This window comes from Rattus norvegicus, chromosome 5 (genome assembly GCF_021556685.1).
Source record: "Rattus norvegicus strain SHRSP/BbbUtx chromosome 5, alternate assembly SHRSP_T2T, whole genome shotgun sequence".
In the NCBI taxonomy this organism is placed as follows: domain Eukaryota; kingdom Metazoa; phylum Chordata; class Mammalia; order Rodentia; family Muridae; genus Rattus; species Rattus norvegicus.
In genome coordinates, this window is record NC_141538.1 from 151478411 (window position 1) to 151499983 (window position 21573).

At 49.6% G+C, this 21573-nt stretch overlaps 1 protein-coding gene across 11 annotated transcripts; it reads right to left on the reverse strand.

Moving 5' to 3' along the window:
* Positions 1 to 1266: 1266 nt before the first annotated feature.
* Positions 1267 to 19834, reverse strand: Tmem222 (transmembrane protein 222). Of its 11 annotated transcripts, none has more exons than XR_015619653.1 (7): positions 12731 to 12978; positions 6321 to 6405; positions 6024 to 6172; positions 5020 to 5051; positions 3626 to 3722; positions 2936 to 3545; positions 1267 to 2135 (listed from the first exon to the last, which is right to left on the reverse strand). XR_015619653.1 is itself a non-coding variant. In XM_087548680.1 (7 exons), exons 4-7 carry the CDS (start codon positions 5040 to 5042, stop codon positions 2048 to 2050), a joined length of 339 nt encoding a protein of 112 aa, XP_087404806.1. In that variant the 5' UTR covers positions 5043 to 5051; positions 6024 to 6172; positions 6321 to 6405; positions 19549 to 19834; the 3' UTR covers positions 1267 to 2047.
* Positions 19835 to 21573: the final 1739 nt, after the last annotated feature.

Here is a 21573-nt window from a genome sequence, read left to right on the forward strand (position 1 = left end):
TCACCTCTAATCCCAGCACTCGGGAGACAGAGGCAGGCAAGTCTCTGAATTCAAGGCTAACCTAGTCTATATAGCAAGGTCTAGGACAGCCAGGGCTACAGAGAAATCCTCTCCCCCCCCCCCCCAAAAAAAAAAAGGAAAAGGGAAAAGAAAAACCATTCCTAGGTTTTCAGCACCATTGAGTGAACTCTCTAGATTCTTAGAAAACACATGTGTAAGGATGGAGGTGGTTCAGTGGAAACACACATTTCCACTCGTGCTTTCCACTCGTGTCCCCTGTGGAAGTGGTCATCCTGGTGGCCGCTTGCACTATCAAGTCTCTCCCTTGGGGAGAGTGGCAAACAGCATCCTCCTCCCTTCTCAGGGATGCATCTGCAGCCCTTCTCCCACCTCTGGGCACCCCTGGAAGGTGTCCAATGCTGCTAGTCTTCCGGCCCTGGTGTCCTTTCTAGGGTGGGACTCTGCTGGCTTTTGGGCCGCCCTTGCTTCCCCCAGGCCGAGCTACGAGCTACGGGTGCTCCTTTCCTCAGCACCGCATGGGACTGATGGTGACCACCTTACAAGGCTGCTGGGAGGTCATGTAACTGCACTCTATAACAAGGGCTGGAGCGGTGAAAGCATTTCAGTGCTGGGGATGGAGCCCAAGGCCATGCTAGACAACAGGCTGTCAGAGCCAAGTGCTGTCCTGGGAACAGCTTTTAAGCTGGACCTTGGTGGGGAGCAAAGGATCAGAGACCAGGACAGACTGTTATGTGGTGAGGCACACAGGAACACTGGGAGCCATCAAGGAGCGAACTGACCAGTGACATGGCTGTGGGGTAAACAACCCAGAGTTCAATATGGCCGCCCAAAGGGCAGGGCCATTCCTTTTGGTTTACCCCAACTGTGTACTCTAGCTGAGGAAGGAGGTCACTTCAGAGCAAGTTAGGTCTATGGTCCTAACCCCAGTGCCAAGTTTTTCCCAGCAGGGAAGAAAAGGGTCCTTCCAGAAGGGAGCTAGGAACACAGACCAGGAACGGCAGGAGCACCCACAGCCTGTGCGGTGGCAGAACTTACAAGACTCAGGCATGGGGTTAGCAGCCAGATTTCTCTGCTCCAAGTCCCCAGGGATTTATGAGCTTAAAGAATCAGGACACAGGGGGTTGGGGATCTAGCTGAGTGGTAGAGCTCTTGCCTAGCAAGCGCAAGGCCCTGGGTTCTGTCCTCAGCTCCAGGGGGGGAAAAAAAAAGAATCAGGACACAGAAGAAGAAAATGACAGACACCACTTAGACTTAAAACTTTATTTCCTGCCAGGGAGCCCCTTATAAAGGAGCCTGTGGACCAGGGGGAGGCAGGCTGCACAGGGCCCATTGTAGCAATCGGAAGCAGACCTAGCCAATCAGTGGCACCAGCTGCTCTGATGAGTTACCTTTTGGACCTAAAGGCTTCTATCCCCGGCATGAGGACTCCTGGGCTGGAAACAAGTGGGGTTCATGTTACCAGGTTTACGGGGGACCCACTCGGCATAAGTGCCATTCAGCCCTTGCTAGCCAGGGCCTATTGGCGGTGATGAGGCACACACCACGCTCGTGCAGCTCTGGCAGACACAGGAGGAGCCCAGCCAGCCCTCCCAGTCCATCTGAGGCCAGCGGAGAAGGTTCCAAGTCGCTTGGTGTGCAGCACTTCTCCTAACACACACCCAACTACCAGCCAGAAAACAGCTTCAAATCCAGCTCCGAACACTGTTTTGCCCCTCGGGTTCTTGTCCTCACTGTGCCCTGGGCATGGCAAGAGTGGCCCAGTGATGGTGGCAGGAGATGCTCTAGAGGGAGGGAGGCCTTTCCGGGATGGCACTGGGATGCCACACAGGTGAGGTCTCCGGCTCATGGAGAGGACAAGGAGGCTCTAAATGGCCCCATCAGGTGCCCAACATTAGCACTTTGTCCCAGGTCCTGACCCTACCTCCAACCCAGGAGGCAACTCTGCCTGAGGGTGGGGATGAAAGAATTGAGACCAAAAGGGGTGAGTGGAAGGGGCCTCCTCGGGGGCTTAGACATCTGAAAGCCATCACCGCAGATTGAAGACGAGACTGATGGTCAGGATAATGCCCAGGAGAAGGACGAAGGGCAGCCAGGTCTTCACGAAGGCTCCAACACTGACGGGAGAAGAGCACAGGGTCAGGGTCAGGTGAGCAGGGCCCAGAAACCCTCCTTCCACAACCCTGACAGGATTTAGGCTCCTAGGGTCTCCTGGAACTTACCCAAGGGATGGGGATGGGCCTGATGAATACTATGGAGGTCCTTAAAGAAGCCAGTGGGCTGGGTCTCACTGCATCTACAAGCACTCCTGACCAGGAAGTTCTAGGTGAGGGTGGGATCCACTGAGACGGTAATGAAGGTCAAGTCACTAGACATGGCTACTCATGGGGTAGGAGCTGATCAGGGCCTGAACTCAACCCTGGCCCTGCCTCAGGCCTGTGTTATGTTATTTTCTGGGGGTCTCTAAAGCCGTAGGGGCTCCTGATAAGTATAATTAAGAACAACGTTGGGAAAGGGCTGGCTGGAGAGATGGCTCAGCATCTGGGGAGTACTGACTATTCTTCCAGGGGACTGGGTTCAAATCCCAGCATCCACCTGGGAAGCCCACAACTGTGATTCCAAGATCTGACACTCGCATAGCCATGTATGCAGGCCAACACCAACGCACATAAAACAAAGGCAAATGTAAAAGAGAACAAAGTGGGAGCGCAGGAAGCAGTTCAGGAGTTTTTTGTTTTGGAGACAGGATTTCTCTTTTCAGGCTGCCCTGGAACTCACTCTGTAGACCAGGCTAGACTCCAGCTAAGAAATCTACCTGCCTCTACCACCCAAGCGCTGAGATCAAAAGTGGGCACTGCGGCATCCAGCATGTGAGACGGTTCTGTCTGGGGTCCGCTGTGGGATACAGGGAACTCACCCAGCCTGAGTCCTTAGTGTGGGCTGGGAACAATGTCTTAATCCTCACTGGTCCCGAGGCTGTGCCTTCAAAAGTCTCCCCGGACTGTGAGCCCAACTGTCCAGAAGCCTGCCTCTGACAGAGCAGGCAGGGGAGGCGTCCATGGAGGTAACACTATCCAAGAGGATCTGTGCTCCTCTGGGCATCTGTAGGAGACTCACAGCTTCTCAGGAAGCCAGAACCACTACAGTCCTTTCCCAGGGCCAGCTGCAGCCCAGGAGCAGCTGACCAGAACCCGGCAGTGACCAAGTGACACGTCAGCTGGAACCCGTGTGGGGTAGGACTTTGATACGGCCACCCTGCTCTCCACCAGGGACTCAGTTCCTCTGGAACCTCAGTTTCTGTTCCAACCGTCCCCACTGACTGAAGGACTCGAGGGACAGCCTTTCCAGGATCCAGGGAGAGCATCCGAGTGAGCCTGCAGGTTGAAGTCAGCTCACCTGACATACTTCCCATAAATCAGGCAGAAGAAGCAAAGCGTCACCATGTTCCAGTTGGTGCTGTTGTTGTAACGCATCAGGTTCAGGGCCAAAGCCACGTGTGAGTGGCAGTTGTCACAGCAGAGATTGTGCTGCAGACACAAGAGCAGCCGGGTCAGGGTAGGGGTTGGGGTGGGGGCTCACGGACCCTCTGAGCCCAGCTCCCACCTACCATGCGGTGCTTGTACTCTTCGGAGGCATCGTGCACAGCTGTGTCCCACGCGTTGGGCCCACTAGCGTATACCTGTCCAGGGTCCAATTTCCAGAACCTGAAGGGAAAGGGGAGATGTACCGGGCACTGGTCAGCCCCTTTGCGGCTTTCAACTTTATGAATGTTCTCTGTGCGGGGTGTCCAAGGCTGTGGGTGATGGGGAACCAGGTCCAGGACCAGGGTTGTGTGGCTACTTCCTCCCAATTGAAACACCCTCTTTGGAGGGAAGAGGAGAGCTTCTGAGACTCAGGAAGTGAAAATTCACAGGGCTCAGGAAACTCCTGAAACAAGTCTCAAGGCCCGATCCCAGGGGTCTGTAAGTTGTAACAACTATAAATTCAGGGAGGGTCACAAAGCTTGATTTGGGTACAATCAGTGTCCAATCTGGAGTCACAGTCTGTTCACATCTCCCCAGGAAGTGGTAAGTAGCAGACAACAACCAGGCAAGAAGAGCAGAGTGTTGTGGTCTGGATGTCTGTTTCTCTGTTCTGTTGAAACCTTAATCCCCGAGGAACTCCCACTGTGGGTGAGAAGGCCTAAGAGACCCCTCGTTCCTTTCTTCTTGTGTTGGCACGAGGCATGCCATGTACCAGCACCTCATCTTGGCCCTCCCAGTCTGTAAAGATGTGACACTTTTGTTGATGAGCCACCCACTCAATGGCATTTGTCATGGCAACTTGAATGGATGAGAACGGGAAACACCTGAGTCTAGCGGACGGAAGGGTGTTAGGGCAGCACCGAGGCTGGGAACGGCTTTAATAGGTGGAAGCAAAAACTGTACAGTGTGTCCCAGTAACGAGTGGCTGAGCAATCCTGGAGGGCTCAGGAGAAAACAAGATGACAGGGATGAGACTGGCAGCAGATGCAGACCTGAATGTCACCCTGATGTGACATTGGGGCCTGACTTGCTTTCCTACCCTCCAGACAGAAAGACGCAACGGAGCACCAAGCAGCCCCTTCCTATTCCTTAAATGGTCCACTTCCCACGGCCAGCCTGGTCTCCACAGACAGTTCCAGAACAACCAGGGCTATACTCAGAGACAGGTCTCAGTATATGTAGAGAAATGATATTTCTTGGGGGTGTTCCCCAGGGGAGGAAGTACTCCAGGCTACACAGGAAGACAGACTTGGCTATAAGACCAGCTTTGCTGCTTCCTGTGTGACATTGCCCAAGACCCATACCTTTCTAGAGAAGACCCAATGGGCTACAACATGAGACCTAGACAGAAACTGACTCTAGGTGCCTGGGTGCGGGGCACTCAGGGTGCTGGCTCCTGCTGTGCCTCACAGGGCCTGGCCTGTTGCTCTGAGCAGGAGGAGCCTAGCCCTGGCTAGGTACAAAGGCACTCACTTACTTGGCAGGCTTTCCAAAGGCCATGTTGTCTTCCTGTTGAGAGACAAGAGCAGAAGTCAGTGGAGAAACTACATGCAGTCTGCTAACAACCCAGGTCAGTGGCTGAAGGGCAGTGGCTTAGAAGGGGATGGAGGGCTGCAGACAGCAGGCATTGGTAGGTCACAGCGGCTGCTCTGTGGAAAGGAGGCAGTATAAACGCACGGGGCTGCTCTGGCCCTCTCCTTATGTCCTCAGGGCGGTGTCTGGGCTTTCGTCATGGGCAGGTTTCCTTCATGTGTGACACCAACCTTCTGACCTCTCAGCACCATAGTGGTAGCTCACAAGGCTAGAGCAGAACACCTTCAATGCAGGTAAGAGGCTGCTGGACCTCAGAATTCTCTGATGAGGGACTGTGGGGAGTCCTAGACTCCTTATGGAACACTCCCTGTCCCCCAGAAATGTAATCTCTACACATACTGAGACACGGTCTCTCAGTATAGTCCTGGTTGTTCTGGAACTGTCTATGGAGACCAGGTTGGTCTTGAACTCATTGTCTCTGCCTCCTGAGTGCTGGAACTAAAGGTGTGAGCTACACCACCCAGCTTAGTTTTGTTTTGTTTTTGTGATACAGAGTCTAACTCTGTACCCAACATTGACCTGGAACTCACTATGCAGCAAAGGCTAGCCATGAACTGTTGGCACTCCTCCTGCCTCAGATTTCCAATCCTGGGATTAGAGGCACGGACCATTATGCTTAGCTAGTCAACATATTAAGTGCACAGCAATAGGCCTGTCCTGTTAGGGTGATCCTAACGACTACTAATATAAAGAGGCCATGTCGTCACACCTCTTCAGCCTCAGCCACCTGAGAACAGGCAGAGGCATGCGCTCATCTAGAAAGAAAGAGCCCCTGGACTAGCATTGGTCCATCGCCAGGAAGCAGATTTGAGAACACAGCTGGTGCACTCTAAAATCCCCACCATGGGAACCATATCAGCCTCCCCTTCCCCCAACAATGGCTCCCACCTTCTGAAGGTCCAGAGATGTGGTTCCGGGATGGTCTGACTCCACTCTTGCCTCTAACCCCTACCCATGTCTTGGTACCCAGGGACGGGGACAGAGGGCTGAACCAGTAACTTAAGATTCCTCTGGCCATACTGCCCTCCTGGCCTGTCCTGGAGGCAAGAGAAGGAAATGGGTCAAACGCTGGAGAGGGGCAGAAGGCTAGGACCCAGGCTGAGAGCTATGGACGACATCATGGGCCCAGGCCAGCCTTCTCTGTGGGCCTGGAGTCCTCTAGGACAGGGCAAACTGGGGACTCACCGAAACAAAATAGGGGCCAGCGAAGTCCCGAATGACTCCTGTGGATGTGCAGATGCCCATGTGACCAATGATGGGGAAAAACCACCTGCAGGGCACAGCAACAGAACAGAGCTGAGGTCTGCCATCCAGTTTGTCGATGCTATAGAAATGCATGTGAAACAGCGGTCCCTGGTGAATCACAGTGGGAGGTCCCCAGGGCTACCACTGAACTGACGGGAACTGCAGCATTGGGCGTAGAGCGGCCAGATCTGAGTAGATAAAACATCTCTCTCATAAAGCAGCTCTAGTCTGAGGATATACAAAACAGACATAGTCCCCTCAGTGCCTGCTTAGCGTATACAAGGTCCTGGGCTTGAACCCCAGCACTGTAAAAAGCAAAAATCCTCATTGAACTGTGTTCTTAAAAGGTGTACCTTTATGGGGCTGGAGAGAAGGCACGGTGGTTAAGAGCACTGGCTGTTCTTCTAGGGGACCTGGATCAATTCCTAAACCCCAACATGGCAGCTCACAACTACCTGGCCCCTGTGGGCACCAGGCAGGTGTATTGCACAAGGCATACGCAAGCGAAACACCCATACACATAAAATGAAAAAAATACCATATACCTTTTTGTTATATGTAAATAATCTCAAAGTGAATTTTAAAAACAGACAACAAACCCCAACTGAGCTGGACAGGGCTGGTATATGCCAGTTATCCCAGCACTTGCCTTGCCTACATGGTGAGACTCTGTGTCAAAAACAACCCCAAACCCAAAAATGGGACTGGAAAGATGGCTTAGCCGGGAAAAGCACTTGCTGTTCTTGCGGAAGACCTGGGCTCAGTTCCCCGCACCCACATGGTAGCTCAAAGCTCCATCGCTCCAATTCCACAGAATATGACACGCTATTCTGATCTTGGTAGGCACCAGGCATGCATGCAGTGCACATATATACATGCAGACAAGACACAGACACATGCTAAAATAACACTCTCTAAAAGCAACCCTCACTACAGACACACACACACACACACACACACACACACACACACACACACACACACACACACAGAGGTGGGGGCACAGACCAATGTCTGACGGGAAGACAAAACTAGCACAGCCGTGCACCAGTTGTACGTAATAGAAGCACACTTCTGCTACGTAAGACAGACTCAGGAGTGCCTTCCTGGCAGAGAAGAAGGCCTTACCCGAGAGTATAAACACAGCACTGCTTTGTGTTTCAGACAAGACAAACCTATGGCTACTGGACTGGTGCTGGCAAATGCTCAGCAGAGAGGGTGCCTGCCACCACGCCTCATGACCCTGTCTATCCTGGGACTCACATGGTATTAGGGGAAAACGACTAATAATGCTGTCCACTGACCTCCACATGTGGACTGTGACACTCTCACTCGTGTTACTTTAAATTATGTGTTTGTGCATGTGTCTGCATGTGGGTACGTATGGGTGCTCACAAGTATTGGACCCCACTGGGGCTGGGCTTACAGGGGCTGTCGGCCACCTGACACAGGTGCGGGGTCCCCTGTAACAGTACAGGTCTTAGCTGCTGAACTGTTTCTCCAGCCCCTAAGTTGAAAAGGAAAGAAAACCATAAAAGCTTCCCTGAATTGTATGCCTAAGATTTGTGCACTTTATCATATGTAAGTAACCCTTCAAGAAGGAAGTTTAAGAACAGGGCGGGACGTGTAGGGCTGGTAAGATGGCTCAGGAGGTAAGGTTTGGTACACAGCCCAAAGAGTGAGCAGGGAGGAGTGGTGTTGAGAAGGCAGGAGGAGGCCAGTGTAGAGACTACTGCTCCAGTGCCAGCCCCAGATTACAGCCTTGATAGACAATCATAGGTGACTCTCTGCTGAGCTGTTCTGCCAGCCCCAGTTTAATAGCCATAGGTTTGTCTTGTCTGTAAAAGGAAGAGATTTTCTTTTTTTCAAGAGTAATCTTTACTTATGTAAACGCTTGTGTATCTGTGTGTGCAGTGTGAGGCATGAGTGCAGGTGCCTGCAGAAGCCAAAAGAGTTCCAAGTTGTGCGCCACAGGATGTTGTGCGCCACAGGATGTTGTGCTGGGAACCGAATCTAGGTCCTCTGCAAGAGCAGTATGGGCTTCTAACCACTGAACCAGCTCTCCAGCTTGTCCCTAGCCTGTAAGAGCTGGATCCCCACCAGCCCCCTCCCCCATCGCAATCCTACCTCCACACAGAAGCAGCACAGATGGCACAGACCCATCACCCTGCTTTATTTTTGTCATCATATCCAGGCACTAAAACTCATCTTCACTAAGTCCTTCCACGCCATGAGAACAAAGACTGCGTCTCCTTAACTGTTGAACTTCTTTTTTTTTTTTTTTTTTTTGGTTCTTTTTTTCGGAGCTGGGGACCGAACCCAGGGCCTTGCGCTTCCTAGGTAAGCGCTCTACCACTGAGCTAAATCCTCAGCCCCAACTGTTGAACTTCTAAGATGGTGCCTGCCTTGGCGCACAGCTCCAAACTCCCTGTGTATCCGTCAGCAGAACGATGGACAAACCATCCGTATTTAGGAGTAGAGTGGTGTAGCTGGGTAGGAGGAAGACCTCCCAATATTCTTTAGCACGGTAACTGTAACCGACTACTAATTGTAGATTTCAAAAGAACCGAGAAGATTCTGACTCTTCCCAACCCAGAGAAATGACAGCTGAGGTAATGGATAATGGGGTTCACTCTGATCTGACATTGTCTGTGTCTGATGTGTGTGCATGTGCCCTGGTGTGTGTGTGGAGGAGTGAAGACAGACAACCTTGGGATTGCTTTGCCTTCTGCCTTGTGACAGGATCTCATTGCTGTGTACTCCAGGTTAGCTGTCTATGAACTTCTGGGGAATCTCCAGCATCTGCCATGTCACCCCAGGAGCACTGGGGTTACAGGAACCCCTATGCCTGTCTTCCATGAATTCTGGGGACTTGAATCCAGGTTCTCATGTTTGTGAGGCAAGCCCTTTGCACACCCACTTAATTGGAATATTGGAAAGTCACACCGTGCCCCACATGCACATTAGATTACTCTATATGACAATTGGCGGGTGTGTGTGTGTGTGTGAAGTCAGCAGAGGCAGGTGACTCTCTGTGAGTTCAAGGACATCCAGGACTACATACTGAGTTCAGGGGCAGCCAGGACTACATAGAGAGAGAGAGAGAGACAGAGACGCTGTCTCAAAACCAAAACCAACCAACCAAACAAACAAAAAACCAGTACAGTCAGGTTCTGCTTGTTTCAGATGTAGCTATGAGCAGGCCAGAGAGGTTCCCATCTTTCAGCAGAGTAACAAGTATGGGGCTGAGGGGCTGCTGCTCAGTCTATGTAGGATGCTGCTCACATGTGGGGTGCTCAATGATGCTGAGGTACTCAGTGAACAGTTACTACCTGATTGACAACGGGTAAACAGCTCAGGGTCTACAGTGAACATAGGACACCAAGAACTGTGGGAAACAGCTCCTCTGGCTTCTCAGAACCCAGCCCCAGCTCTTCTGATCCAGATTCCTTTCAACTGTCAGGGGACCTGGCTTTGAGCAGTACTCTGTCTACATCATGACTGCTGATGGCCAATAGAACTGGGAATGAAGGTTGGAGAGAAACATTAAGTCTATGCCTAGCACAGTCCTAGGGAAGCAACTTTCAATGCAGCTTGTCAGCTCTCCAAAGACAAGCTCTGGAGTTCCGGTAACTGCTGTCTCTTCTGACCTAGGACAAAAGCCATCCTCAGTAGAGTTTAGTGAATGCATTAGTGACTCGTCCTGGAGTTTCATGCCTCAGTATCTGCTTTCGGATATTGATACAGGTTGATGTAAGGACTGGATGACGGTGTGCATGAAATGTTTGGCTGTTTTTATTTCCAGCAGTAGCTATTACTAAGAGGTGAGTAGGTCTTGGACTCAGTTTCCTCCTCCAACCTCCTGCACAGACATGAGAGTTCCCACATCTGCCCGTACATCTGCATGCACCTCCAGCAACATCACGTAACTATGTCATTACAAAAGTTAATTTGCCCCCTGTCCGTTCTGCTGAAGGGCAAGTCCTCTGTCGGGAACAGACTTATTCATGTTGGCCTTATGAACACAGATCTGAAGAGAACCAAGACGCCGGCTACTTCTAGTCTAGACAACGGGGAACTGTGTGTCTCCACCTCAAGCTGTTACTATTTCTGGGCAGAGGACCGTGACACAAATATTTCTGAAAATGAGGGGCTGAAAATGGTTCAGTATATAAGGGCACTTGTTGCCAAGCCTGATGACCTGAGCTTGACTCACACCACAGCAGGAGACAACTGACCCCTGTGCGTTGTCCTCTGACTGCCAGTGTCCTCTGACACCCACAGTGCTCATATACACACAAGATAATTTTAAAAAAATGAAAAGTCCATCGCAGCTAGCATGGCTGGTTTTCACAGAAACAAGGTGGTCACCTGAGAACCCTCCCACTTTCACAGTGACAGCCCATTCTCTCCACATCTGGAGTCCTTCCCATCAGTTACTTATTTACTCTCTACCCCTCCCATCAATGCTTGAGAAAAAGCCGCAGCCTGCCTCGCCACAACACACTGGACATTTAGACTTTGCCTCCTGCAAACTACAGCCCACAAGGAGTCAGTCAGCAAACGTGTTAGAGGAACATTTGATGAATTAACAAGCACACATTGTAAGGTTTTTTTTTTGTTGTTGTTGCTGTTGTTATTTTGTTTTGTTTTTTGGATCCAGTGTCTAACTCTGGAAACCTAGATTGGACCTTCCTCTGAAGACTAGGATGGCCTCAAAATGGTCAGGGACCTTCCTACCTTAGTCTCTTGGGGTGTTCTCAGAACAGTGCTGTGAGCCACAGTGCCTGGACTCAAGACTTTGATTTTTTTCTTTTATCATCTGTCTAGTTTTATATGAATGTTTTGCCTACATGTATGCATGTGTACTGAATGCTTGCCCCATGCCCATAAGTTCTTCTGGAACTGGAGTTACAGATGGCTATGTACCACCACAAGGGCTCCCTCTGGGAACTGAACATTGGTTTGTAAGAGCAACAAGTGCTCTTGACCACACGTCATTCATTGATTTAGGTCCCAGTCCGACCCCATTCTGGCTCTGCCTGCTGAGAGCTGGAAATACAGGTGTGTGTCATCACTATGTACAGCCACCCACCCCCCACTTTCTCAGACAGAGTCTCTCATTGACTTGACAAGACTAGGTAGCCAGCAAGCCTCAGAGATGTTCTCGCCTCCACTTCCTCAGCTCTGGGATTTCAGGCAATGCACTGCTGCATGAAGCTTTTTACGTGGGTGACAGGAACTCAAACTCAGGTTATTTACACAGAAAGCCATCTACCCAGACCCAAGTAGCTTTACACAATTCAAAAATTAGGGTCACTGGATGAAGCAGTATACACCCAGAACACAGAGGTCTGAGGCAGGGGGAACAGGAGTTCAAAGTCAGGGTGGGCTACACAATAAATACCAGGCCAGGCTGGGCTATACATATCAAGATCTTGTCTCAAAACCAGTAAAATAAATACAAAATCAAAAGATTAAAGTGATTTTAGGATCGGAAACATTTGAGGCTAAAAATGATTCCTTCTCCATACAACTTGGCTCTTTTTGGTTAGTTGGTTGTATTTCTGTTTGTTTCAGATTGGGTCTCACTATGCATGCTTGGCTGGCCTGGAATTCCTACCATATAGTTCAGGCTGCCCTCCAACTCACAGACATCTGCTTGCCCCTGCCTCCAGGGTTAAAGGTGTGGATCACCATGCCTGGTGGCTGGTTTTGATAGAGAAAAAAAATACGTATCTCCTCAGGTAAGAGGTGCTGCGCCACAGCTGAAAGACGAGTTTATTAACTAGTTCACAGTCAGTGAACTGGCTTCTGAATATCTCCTTGCTGGGGTAGTCAACTGACCAAGACAATGTTACAAGACACTCGGCTTCACCATGGGGAAAGAGAATTTCTAGATCAGAAAACCAAGCTTGTAAACTGTCCGTGAACCAGTGTGGCCTCAATCAAACTCTCGCTTTTGCTTCTAAAGGCAAAACGTCTTGTGCATAGCAGATGACAAGTACGCGCTTATTTGCTCAATGAATGAATGAATGAAAATGCCTCTTCAGACAATGGATAAGGGTCTTTTCTGTACAGCTGCTGCTTAGGAGCGTGCTAATTACCTGATCTTTGCGGCTAATCTACACTTGTCCTCTTTCCCAATTAGACCATGGGGAACCAGGGCCGGAAATACACCCTACATTCAACAGGGCCGCGCACCGCACAGGTGACGGGGGTTCTAGGGACCCGGGGCCAGCATGGCCGAGAGTAAGGGTTGCTGCAAGTCTGGGGAAAAAAGCTAGAATGGCACACTGGAGGACGCTCGGGCCCTCCCCGACTTCGCGGCGACACCGGAAGAGACTCACGTGAGCACCGGGATGGGTGTCCATACCACGCAGTAGGGGAAGCGGCTCCGCTCCACGTCCATGACGACTCCACCGGACCCGTGGTACTGCTTCATGTCCGTCTCGGCCGCCGTCGGCGTCTCTACTTCCGCCATCCGAGGAGGGGGCGGCGGCGGCTGTAAGAGGAGCGGAGAACTCCCTTCCGCTTCCGCCATCCTGCGCGCGTCCGGCTCGGGAAGGCCGGCCGCCGCACCTCTCGCCCCTGTGTCGTCACTTCCGGGAGGTGGGGTCCGCTTGGTTGATCTTCCCTCCGGGAATTGGAGCCTTGTCCTTCTGGACCCGGCCAGTTTAGCTTCTTTCCCGCGCCGGCGGAGCATTTACGTGGACCTCAGGAAGCTCTCAGTCTAGTCCTAGCGACCCACAACCAACCGGGGTTCGTGCCGGCACGCGGTGCAGACACTATTGATCACTTCTTAGGGATCGAGCACTTGATATCAACTGTTACTACTGTCCGTAAACTGATTAGACATACAAATTTAGTTGTTTTCCCCAGGTTACAAGTCAGAGACGGAGGCTCTTAGAAATGAAGTGAGCTACGATTCAAACACAAGTCTTTAGATTTCCTTTGTCCTTTTTAGTCTGTGGCATGAGTTACATAATAGTCTTTCCTTGATAGTGTAAAGGAAGGTCAAACTAAAAGCTTGGTGTGTGTGTTTGTGAGAGAGACATACACAGTGTTGCGGCAATACAGATGTTTGCCTCTGGCCTGGGGAGGGCACTTATGCAGAGGGGCCAAGACAGGAAACTTGACGTCACTATGGGCAGTAGAGAATATCATCCAAGACTTAGGTAAATCTCCTTTTTGTTGTTGTTTTGGGGCCTGTGTTTGTTTTTGTTTTGAAACAGGGTCTCGGGGGCTGGAGAGATGGCTCAGTGGTTAAGAGCACTGACTGCTCTTCCAGATGTCCTGAGTTCGAATCCCAGCAACCACATGGTGGCTCACAACCATCTGTAATGGGATCCGATGCCCTCTTCTGGTGTGTCTGAAAACAGCGACAGTGTACTTATATATAATAAATAAATAAATCTTTAAAAAAAGAAAGAAAAAAAATAAAAAAAAGAAAGAAAGAAAGAAAGAAAGAAAGAGGGTTTGTAGCTTTGTCTGTCACTAGATAAACTAGGCTAGCCTAGAATTCCTGACTCTGTCTCCCAAGTGCTGGGATTAAAAGGGTGCATCACTAAGCTAGGTCCTTTTTTGTTTAATAGCAAACTCAGCAGTTAGCACTTGTCTTAAGACCGCACTTAAGAACACAGAGCAGCCAGGTTCCAGTCTTGGAATCTTTTGATTTTCAGAGGTTTAATTGGAAAGATAAGGAAGTGGAATATGATGCAGTGAGGAGTGGGTGGGATGGATTTGGAAGACAGGATGGGAACCAGACTACAGGAAGGTGTAAGAAAAAATGAGAAAATGAGGCAGAGGAGCAGACAGATTGTTTCTATAGGCTGAGACTGTTATTGGAATGGTAGGGCTAGAATATGAATATATATATGTGTGCGTGTATATATATATGTATGTATATATATGTGTGTGTGTGTGTGTATATATATATATATATACATATATATATATATATATACACATATATGTATATACCCGGAAGTTACAGCTTTTTTTGTGGTTTGACTGGGACCAGAGTGGGTTGTTTTTCATACTCAGACATATTGTTTCTGCAGGTGAAGCAGACCTGTCAGGCTGGGACTAAGCAATTCATTTTGGCTAGAAGCTATTGCCCAGTACAACAGACTCTATTCTTCATCACCTGAGGCTATTAGCCAACAGAAGGTGTGGACAAATGTTTAGGGAAGGCAGAAGCCATGCCTTTGAGAAGATCTGCTTCCACAAAATTACTCTTCTTTAATGGTAACTTGCCAAAAGCCTGCTGTCCCGATACTTAAATGCATTAAAAAAAAAATCTGTTCTGTGGAAAATCCAGAGGTCGTTGACTACTAGGTAGTGCTGTTGCTACTACTGCCCAGCAGATGCTCCGAGAACTGTGTGCATACCTCATGGATGTTTGCTAAATGTTTCTCCATTTGCATACCTTTTAAGTATCTCATTAGTATCCTCGCTGAAACTAATTCTAATCCACCCAAAATTCTTTGAGCATGTTTGTACCTCTCTTATGAATGAGCCCGTGCAGTGTGAGCCCTGAAGGGCAGCAACCAGCCTCCAGGACAATTTGGAATAGATTTGGGGCCCATTCTATAGTCGTCAGATCAGTAAATCATATTAGTTCTTGACCCAGTCACGATAGTTGTCTAACTTCTTCTGCGCATCTTTGATATCCTTTTAACAGCACTGGCAACTTGTATGCCTTTTAGTCATTGATCGTGTGGATGGATGAGCAAAGAATCAAAGTAAGTCTTTGGCGGGGGTGGGGGGTCTGCCACAAAGTTGGCAGTATTAACAAAATACATTTAATCTGACAAACTTCAATGGTTTCCCCTTTGCACTTAGTGTAAGACACAAATGCTCTAGCTTACAAGGCTCTGTAGTTTCCAGACTGTGTCTATTTCTTACTTCTTCACTATACTACAGATACCCAAACACCTGATCAGTTCCTTCCACAAGTATTACCCCTTCATACTGAGGAGTATGGCATACACCTCACCCTGCCTCTAATATACCCCTCTACCCACTTCTACTTATTCTTCCAGACTTAGATGAGACGCCATTTCTGCAGACAGCCAATTTTTGGTTCCCAGTCTGAATTAGAAAGTCCCTGTCAATCTCCTCTGGAATTCCCCTTTTCGTCAGAGCATTTAGAGCACTCCGTATTGTTCCTTGACTGCTTGGAACCTGTTTCAGGAATGGTTGCCCTCCATTTCTGTAAACCGAGTGCCTAGCTGGTATAGTGCTCAGTGGTTTTTAACCAATGTTCACTAAACTAGATCCGTAACAAATACTTAAAAGGCTTGGCATAATATTTTGGTAACGGATTGTCTGAGCAAAGGGACCTAGTTTATCATTTTCAACTTTCTTGTGCTCCTAGCCCCTTTAAGGAGTTCCTAAGGGTTGGTGGGCACAGCGCTTTAATACTGAATGCCGAGAGAGCCCTGGCTTTCTTCTTACAGCATGCATTAGCCATGCTTTGCCTCGAGTAGCTACAGAAGCCAGGACACCAGGACACGAAGGTCATGTAGCTGTATAGAGAAGCCAGCTCCGTCACTGACTCCTGTGAGGGCTTGTCTTCCTGGCTTGGCTTCCACTTCAACCCCTCACAGGGCCCCTCCTCTCGCAGGCAACACCTCCGTTCTCACCCAGGCCTCCCTGGCCTATGTCCTTCCCTCCTCCGCCTGTCTCCCTTTCCCCTCCCCAAGCCAGATGGATAATCTCCATCAAAGACTATCTCTGCCTCCCAGGCTCAGAGGATCACAGCAGGGCCTGGAAGAAGCTCCTCTTACACAGAGGGTTTGTTTGAGGATTGATGGGGTTCAGAGCCACCCCTCCCCCCAACACATACACTACCGAAAATAGGAATGACCATCTGGATCCATTTATGGGGCTGCCTGGGGGAGGGGAAGAGTGGGTGGCAGAGTGGAAACTGTCAAGCTGGTAAACCTTTGAGGGTAAGAGGCTGCTCGTTCGAAGACTGAGCTTAGGGTGTTCCCTCTCTTGGTGGGAGTCAGGACGTCTCCTCGACTGACTCCATGAGTATCCTTAGGGCTCACGAACGAACCTCCCTGCTCGGGGCTCGGGTCATTTCACTCTTTCTGGAATCCAAGGTTCTCCCTGGACTGATCCCAGATTTCCTTTCCAGACTCTGTGTCCTTGTGATTTTATGGCCCCGGCCTCACCGGCCTCACCGTGCCTTAGACCTCACGTCCTTGCTTATGCTATCCCCTAATCAGGAATGCCCTCTCCTGCCTCCTCTCCTGCACCACGTTCAAGAAGCCCGATGCTTCTCCGGTGCTTCCAGAGCATGAAGGCTGTTTCCATTTACTGAATATTCATGTGTGCTTGCATTAGCATCAGCATTAGCTGTTTACACGGCTCTCTCCCCCTGGAGGTTGTAAACTCCTTGAGAAAGGGACTGACTGGATCTACGACGGGTCCCAGTAGTCAGCTGGGAGAGAGGGCTTGCTCACGGAGTGCCCCAGGAGCTATTTGCTGCCCATATATGGTCTCCTTTCTGGGGAAGCTGCATCTCAGTCAGTAAACCTGCAAAGGTGGCCTGGGACAGAGCCAGGGGCTGCTGTGGCTGCTGGTTGGAGGAACTCCAGGACAGGATGCATGGTGTGGTACACCAGCGGGCGGTGTCTTGGATTTTGTGATCTTTCTGCTCAGTTCCGTCATCACACCTTCCCTCCTGGAGACTGGATACATTTCTTTCTACCTCTCCCCTCTCCTTTCTGTTCCCCCTCTTCCTCTCCCCTCCCCCTCTTTTTTTTTTTTTTTCACCCTGCCATCCCCAGTAGGGCTGTGAAACTTTCCACAACTGAGAGGGAACTGAAGGGGCCAATCATTTAATGAAGAAACCATTTGGCAACTAAGTTTCTGACTCTTCAGGTATCATAGTACAGTTTCCTATTCTCCTCCCCTTCATGGTTGCAGACTGTACAGCTAGGGCTGGAATCTAAGTCTCCTACTTCGGGATGGACAGACGAGCACGGGGTAAAACATGGATTCAGGAGATGGCCACTGGGTTTGAAGGACCCAAGGAGCTTTCGCCAGCCTCACACCCATTACCTCAGGTCAAGACTAGGCCAGCTTCCTGCCTCGGGTCAAGGCTAAACCAAGTTCCATTCTCCACTCGGAGAAACAAGAACATTCTTTTTTTTTTTGGTTCTTTTTTTTTTTCGGAGCTGGGGACCGAACCCAGGGCCTTGCACTTCCTAGGCAAGCGCTCTACCACTGAGCTAAACCCCCAACCCCAAGAACATTCTTGAAAACAAACAAACAAACAAACAAACAAAAAACCACAGAATGTACTGACTGTCACCTGACCCTCTGGTCCCAGAGTTCAAATGCCTGTTATATGCTTGCTAGCCAATAGATTCAAAGGTCAACATGCTTAGTCAATAAGTTTAAATTGTAACCGTGCTGATGTAACCTGTACCCCTAAAAGGTATAAGAACTGCTTGTTATAGCCATTGAAGGTCGCCTTCTAGTCACTCGCTATGAGGGGCTGATTGAGGGTCCACCCTGATGCACCGGAAAAATAAACCTCTTGGGTTTGGATCGAATGGGTCTCCCTTGGCCGGGGGGGGGGGGGGGGGGAGGGGGGGGAGGTGTCTCCGGGTAGTTAAGACTCTCTTACAGGTTTAGGGTCTGAGGCCTAGCTGTCAGGAGCTATTGAAAGTAACTGAGATAGAACATCAGTTTCCTCATACCTGCCACAGGAAACCGCTGGGCATTAGGTATAGCGCCTTAGTAGCCTATGCAAAGCCAGGGATTCAGTCCCTGGTGCTCCGTAAAGCTGGGCATGGAGCTGGGTGTGGTGGTGCACACCTTTAATCTCAGCGTTCTGGAGGTAGATGCAGGAGGATCTCTGGAGTTTGGGGCCAGCTTGGTCTACATATCCAGTTCTAGATAACCAGGACTACGTAGAGAAATCTGTCTCAAAAAACAAACAGGGCTGGAGAGATGGCTCAGTGGTTAAGAGCACTGACTGTTCTTCCAGAGGTCCAGAGTTCAAATCCCAGCAACCATATGGTGGCTCATAACCATATATAATGGGACAGCTACAGTGGCTCACAACCATCTTGTAATGGGACAGCTACAGTGTACTTATATATAATAAATCTTTAAAAAATGATAAACAACAAACAAACAATGAAAAATACTGGGGCATAGTGGCACAAGTGGGCAATCTCAACACCAGAAGATCTTGATATTAACAAAAGAAAGGAAACCTGTTTAAAAAACACTTGAATCATTTAAGTTTTTAGATACATTGATTACCGTTCTGCTTGCCTGTATGTCTGCGCACCACATTCACGCCGAGTGCCCATGGAGGTCAGAAGAGCGTGTTGGCTTTCTTGGGACTAGAGTTAGATAGTTCTGAGTCATTATGTGCGTTCCTGGGAATCAAATCCTGGTCCCCTGCGAGAGCAACGGTTGCTCTTAACGGCCGATGATCTCTTTAGCCAGCAAATCCTTTCTCCTTAAGCTTTGCCTTGCAAGGGGCTGTGTAGATCTGTGCCTTCATTCTCTGATTGGCCTGGAACTCGAGGAGACTCACCAGCCTCTGCCTCTGGGAGCAGAGGGGTTGGTTAAAGGTATCTGTCGCCATACCCAGCTGTCTTAGGGTTGTGGTGCCTGGTCTACGCAAGGATTCAGTGCTAATCAGCAGTGATTAAAACTGCAACGCTAGTGGAGAACACATCCCCACCTACTCTCTCACCATCAATTAAGCCTCCTTACAATGAAGGAAGAAAACCAGAACAGGGAGCAGTCTCCATTTTGCTGCAAGAAGACATCCAAAGGGGTTGGGGATTTAGCTCAGTGGTAGAGTGCTTGCTTAGGAAGCTCAAGGCCCTGGGTTCGGTCCCCAGCTCCGAAAAAAAAAAGAACAAAAAAAAAAAAAAAAAAAAAAAGAAGAAGACATCCAAAGGGGTTGGCAGGGCCAGGGTTGGGGTGGGTGGGAGGTGTACAGAATGGACTTGCCCAAGGTATAAGCACTTATTGGAGTCCAAGCCACACCCACCTGTCTCTGCCGGAAAGGGAGAATGACAAGAACAGAGAGAGTCAGTGTGAAACTGTAAACTACGGCATATTAGGACTAGGACCTATTTTCATGAATTTAATGTGGCAGTGGAGGGCAGACCAGTCCTACCTCAGAGCGGGATGCCTTCTGTAGCAGTCTGCCTTTGGCCTGAGTCTGGCGTGATGGCACCTAGGCTTTGAAGCAGCCTTTGTCTGGGATCGTTACCTAAGTCTCTCTGGGCTTGCTCCTTTGAAGGGATTCTTAGAGCCTTTCCATGACTTTTCCGTAACGGGTCTGGAGACCTGTCCGGCAAACCAGAAGTCTCCGCTGGCTGAGAATTGTTTACATGACTTCAGGACAATCCTTAGAGCAGAAAAAGAGGCTTCGGTATGAGGAAGTTGACTTGCTAATGTGTAACAAGAAGCAGCAGGAAACTTCCAGGAAGTTGTTGGAGAGAGGTGGATCCCCCTGCTGCTTGAGAAGCCTAAACTCTCCCTGCAGTCTTCCTGAGTTAACCCCAATACCGAATTTTCCATCTGCCCGCCTTCCACCTAGATATCCTTAGGACTGAGCATGGCACATGGTGGCACACTGACTGAACAGCACCTTAGTGGATCGTTTCCCATTGAAGGCCAATGCTCAGGGGCCGAATGCAGCCCCCCAATTTGCTATTCCACAACTTCCAGATAATCTGGAAGCTCTGGGCTGGCAGGAACCAGGAACCAGGTCTACTGTGTGCTTTCTTATTGAACCAGTGGCCAACCCAACGCCAGGCACACAGAAAGCGGAAGCACATATCAGGAGTGCTAACATAAATGTTTGTAGTGTTTTTAGTGAAGACAAAAACCAGGACCTTAGGGAGTTGGGTATTTAGCTCAGTGGTAGAGTGCTTGCCTAGCAAGCGCAAGGCCCTGCGTTCGGTCCCCAGCTCCGGAAAAAAAAAACAAAAAACAACCCCCCCCCTCCAAAAAAAAAAACAGGGCCTTGGCCATGCTAAGAAATCTACTTAAATTTTTTTGTTATATTTTTATGAATGTTTTGTATACCTATGTACCATGTGCGTCCTTAGTGTTCTTAGAGGCCAGAAGAGCCTGTATGAATCCCCTGGAACTGAAGTTACAGATGGTTCTGAGCCAGCACATGGAGGCGGAGAGTGAGATCTGAAGGAGTAATTCACCTACTGCTGAGCCATCTCTCTGGTCCCGAGAATGTGGCTCAAAGAGCTGAACTAGGAACCAGAGATCAGGGATTTAGCCATGGCCCTTGCTTCGTTTGTGATGTGGCCCGGGGCCAGTCCTCCTCCTCTCTCTCTCTCTCTCTTTGGAATTCACTGTCCGTGCTCATAAGGTTTGAGTATGGCTAGGCTAGTGTTCTCACCTCTGGCTTCACCATAGAAAGAACCAGAAAAGGTTCAAAGAAACACAGAGATTGCTGGGCTCTACTTCAGACAAATCAACACAGAAGCTCTGGGAGGCGGACAAGGGAAATATTTAAAAAGATCCTAGGCAGGCGGTCCTGCTTATGGCCAGGCCTGAGACTCACTGAACTAAGAAACTCTTAGGTTCTGTGACCACATTCTGGCATGATCTGCACCGACACCATCACAGGTCTCTGGGGCTACACCTGCCTACACATCTATTTGTAATGTCTGCTTTGCTGGGTCTTCCCACCACGGGGGCTTGGCTTATCGGAACCTCCAGGCTCTCTTATCAGCAGGGCCAGTGAGGGCTTTGGATGAGTCACACATGTGTGCAAAGCCCAAAGATGATCTCTCCCCCACCCCCGTCTTTATACTTTTGCCTTTCCCAGAGCCACACAGCTGGAATCATAAAGTGTGTCACCTTTACTGACTGATTTCACTGTGCATTTATTTTATGCACATTAAAGTATTTTATGTTATGGGTGTTTTGTCTGCACAGGTCTATGTACCACATATGAGCCTGGAGTCCTCTGAGGCTAGAAGAGAGCTTGGTGTCTCCTGGGTCTGTTCAGACGGTTTGGGGCCGCCTTGCGGAGCTGACTAGCTAGTCTCCTGGAAGAGCAGCCAGTGCTCCTAACCGATGTGCGTGTCTCCAGCCCCTCCCACCGTTTTTGGTTATTTTTCTGAGATGGGACAGATACTGTTTTTTTTTTTTTTTTTTTTCTCGGAGCTGG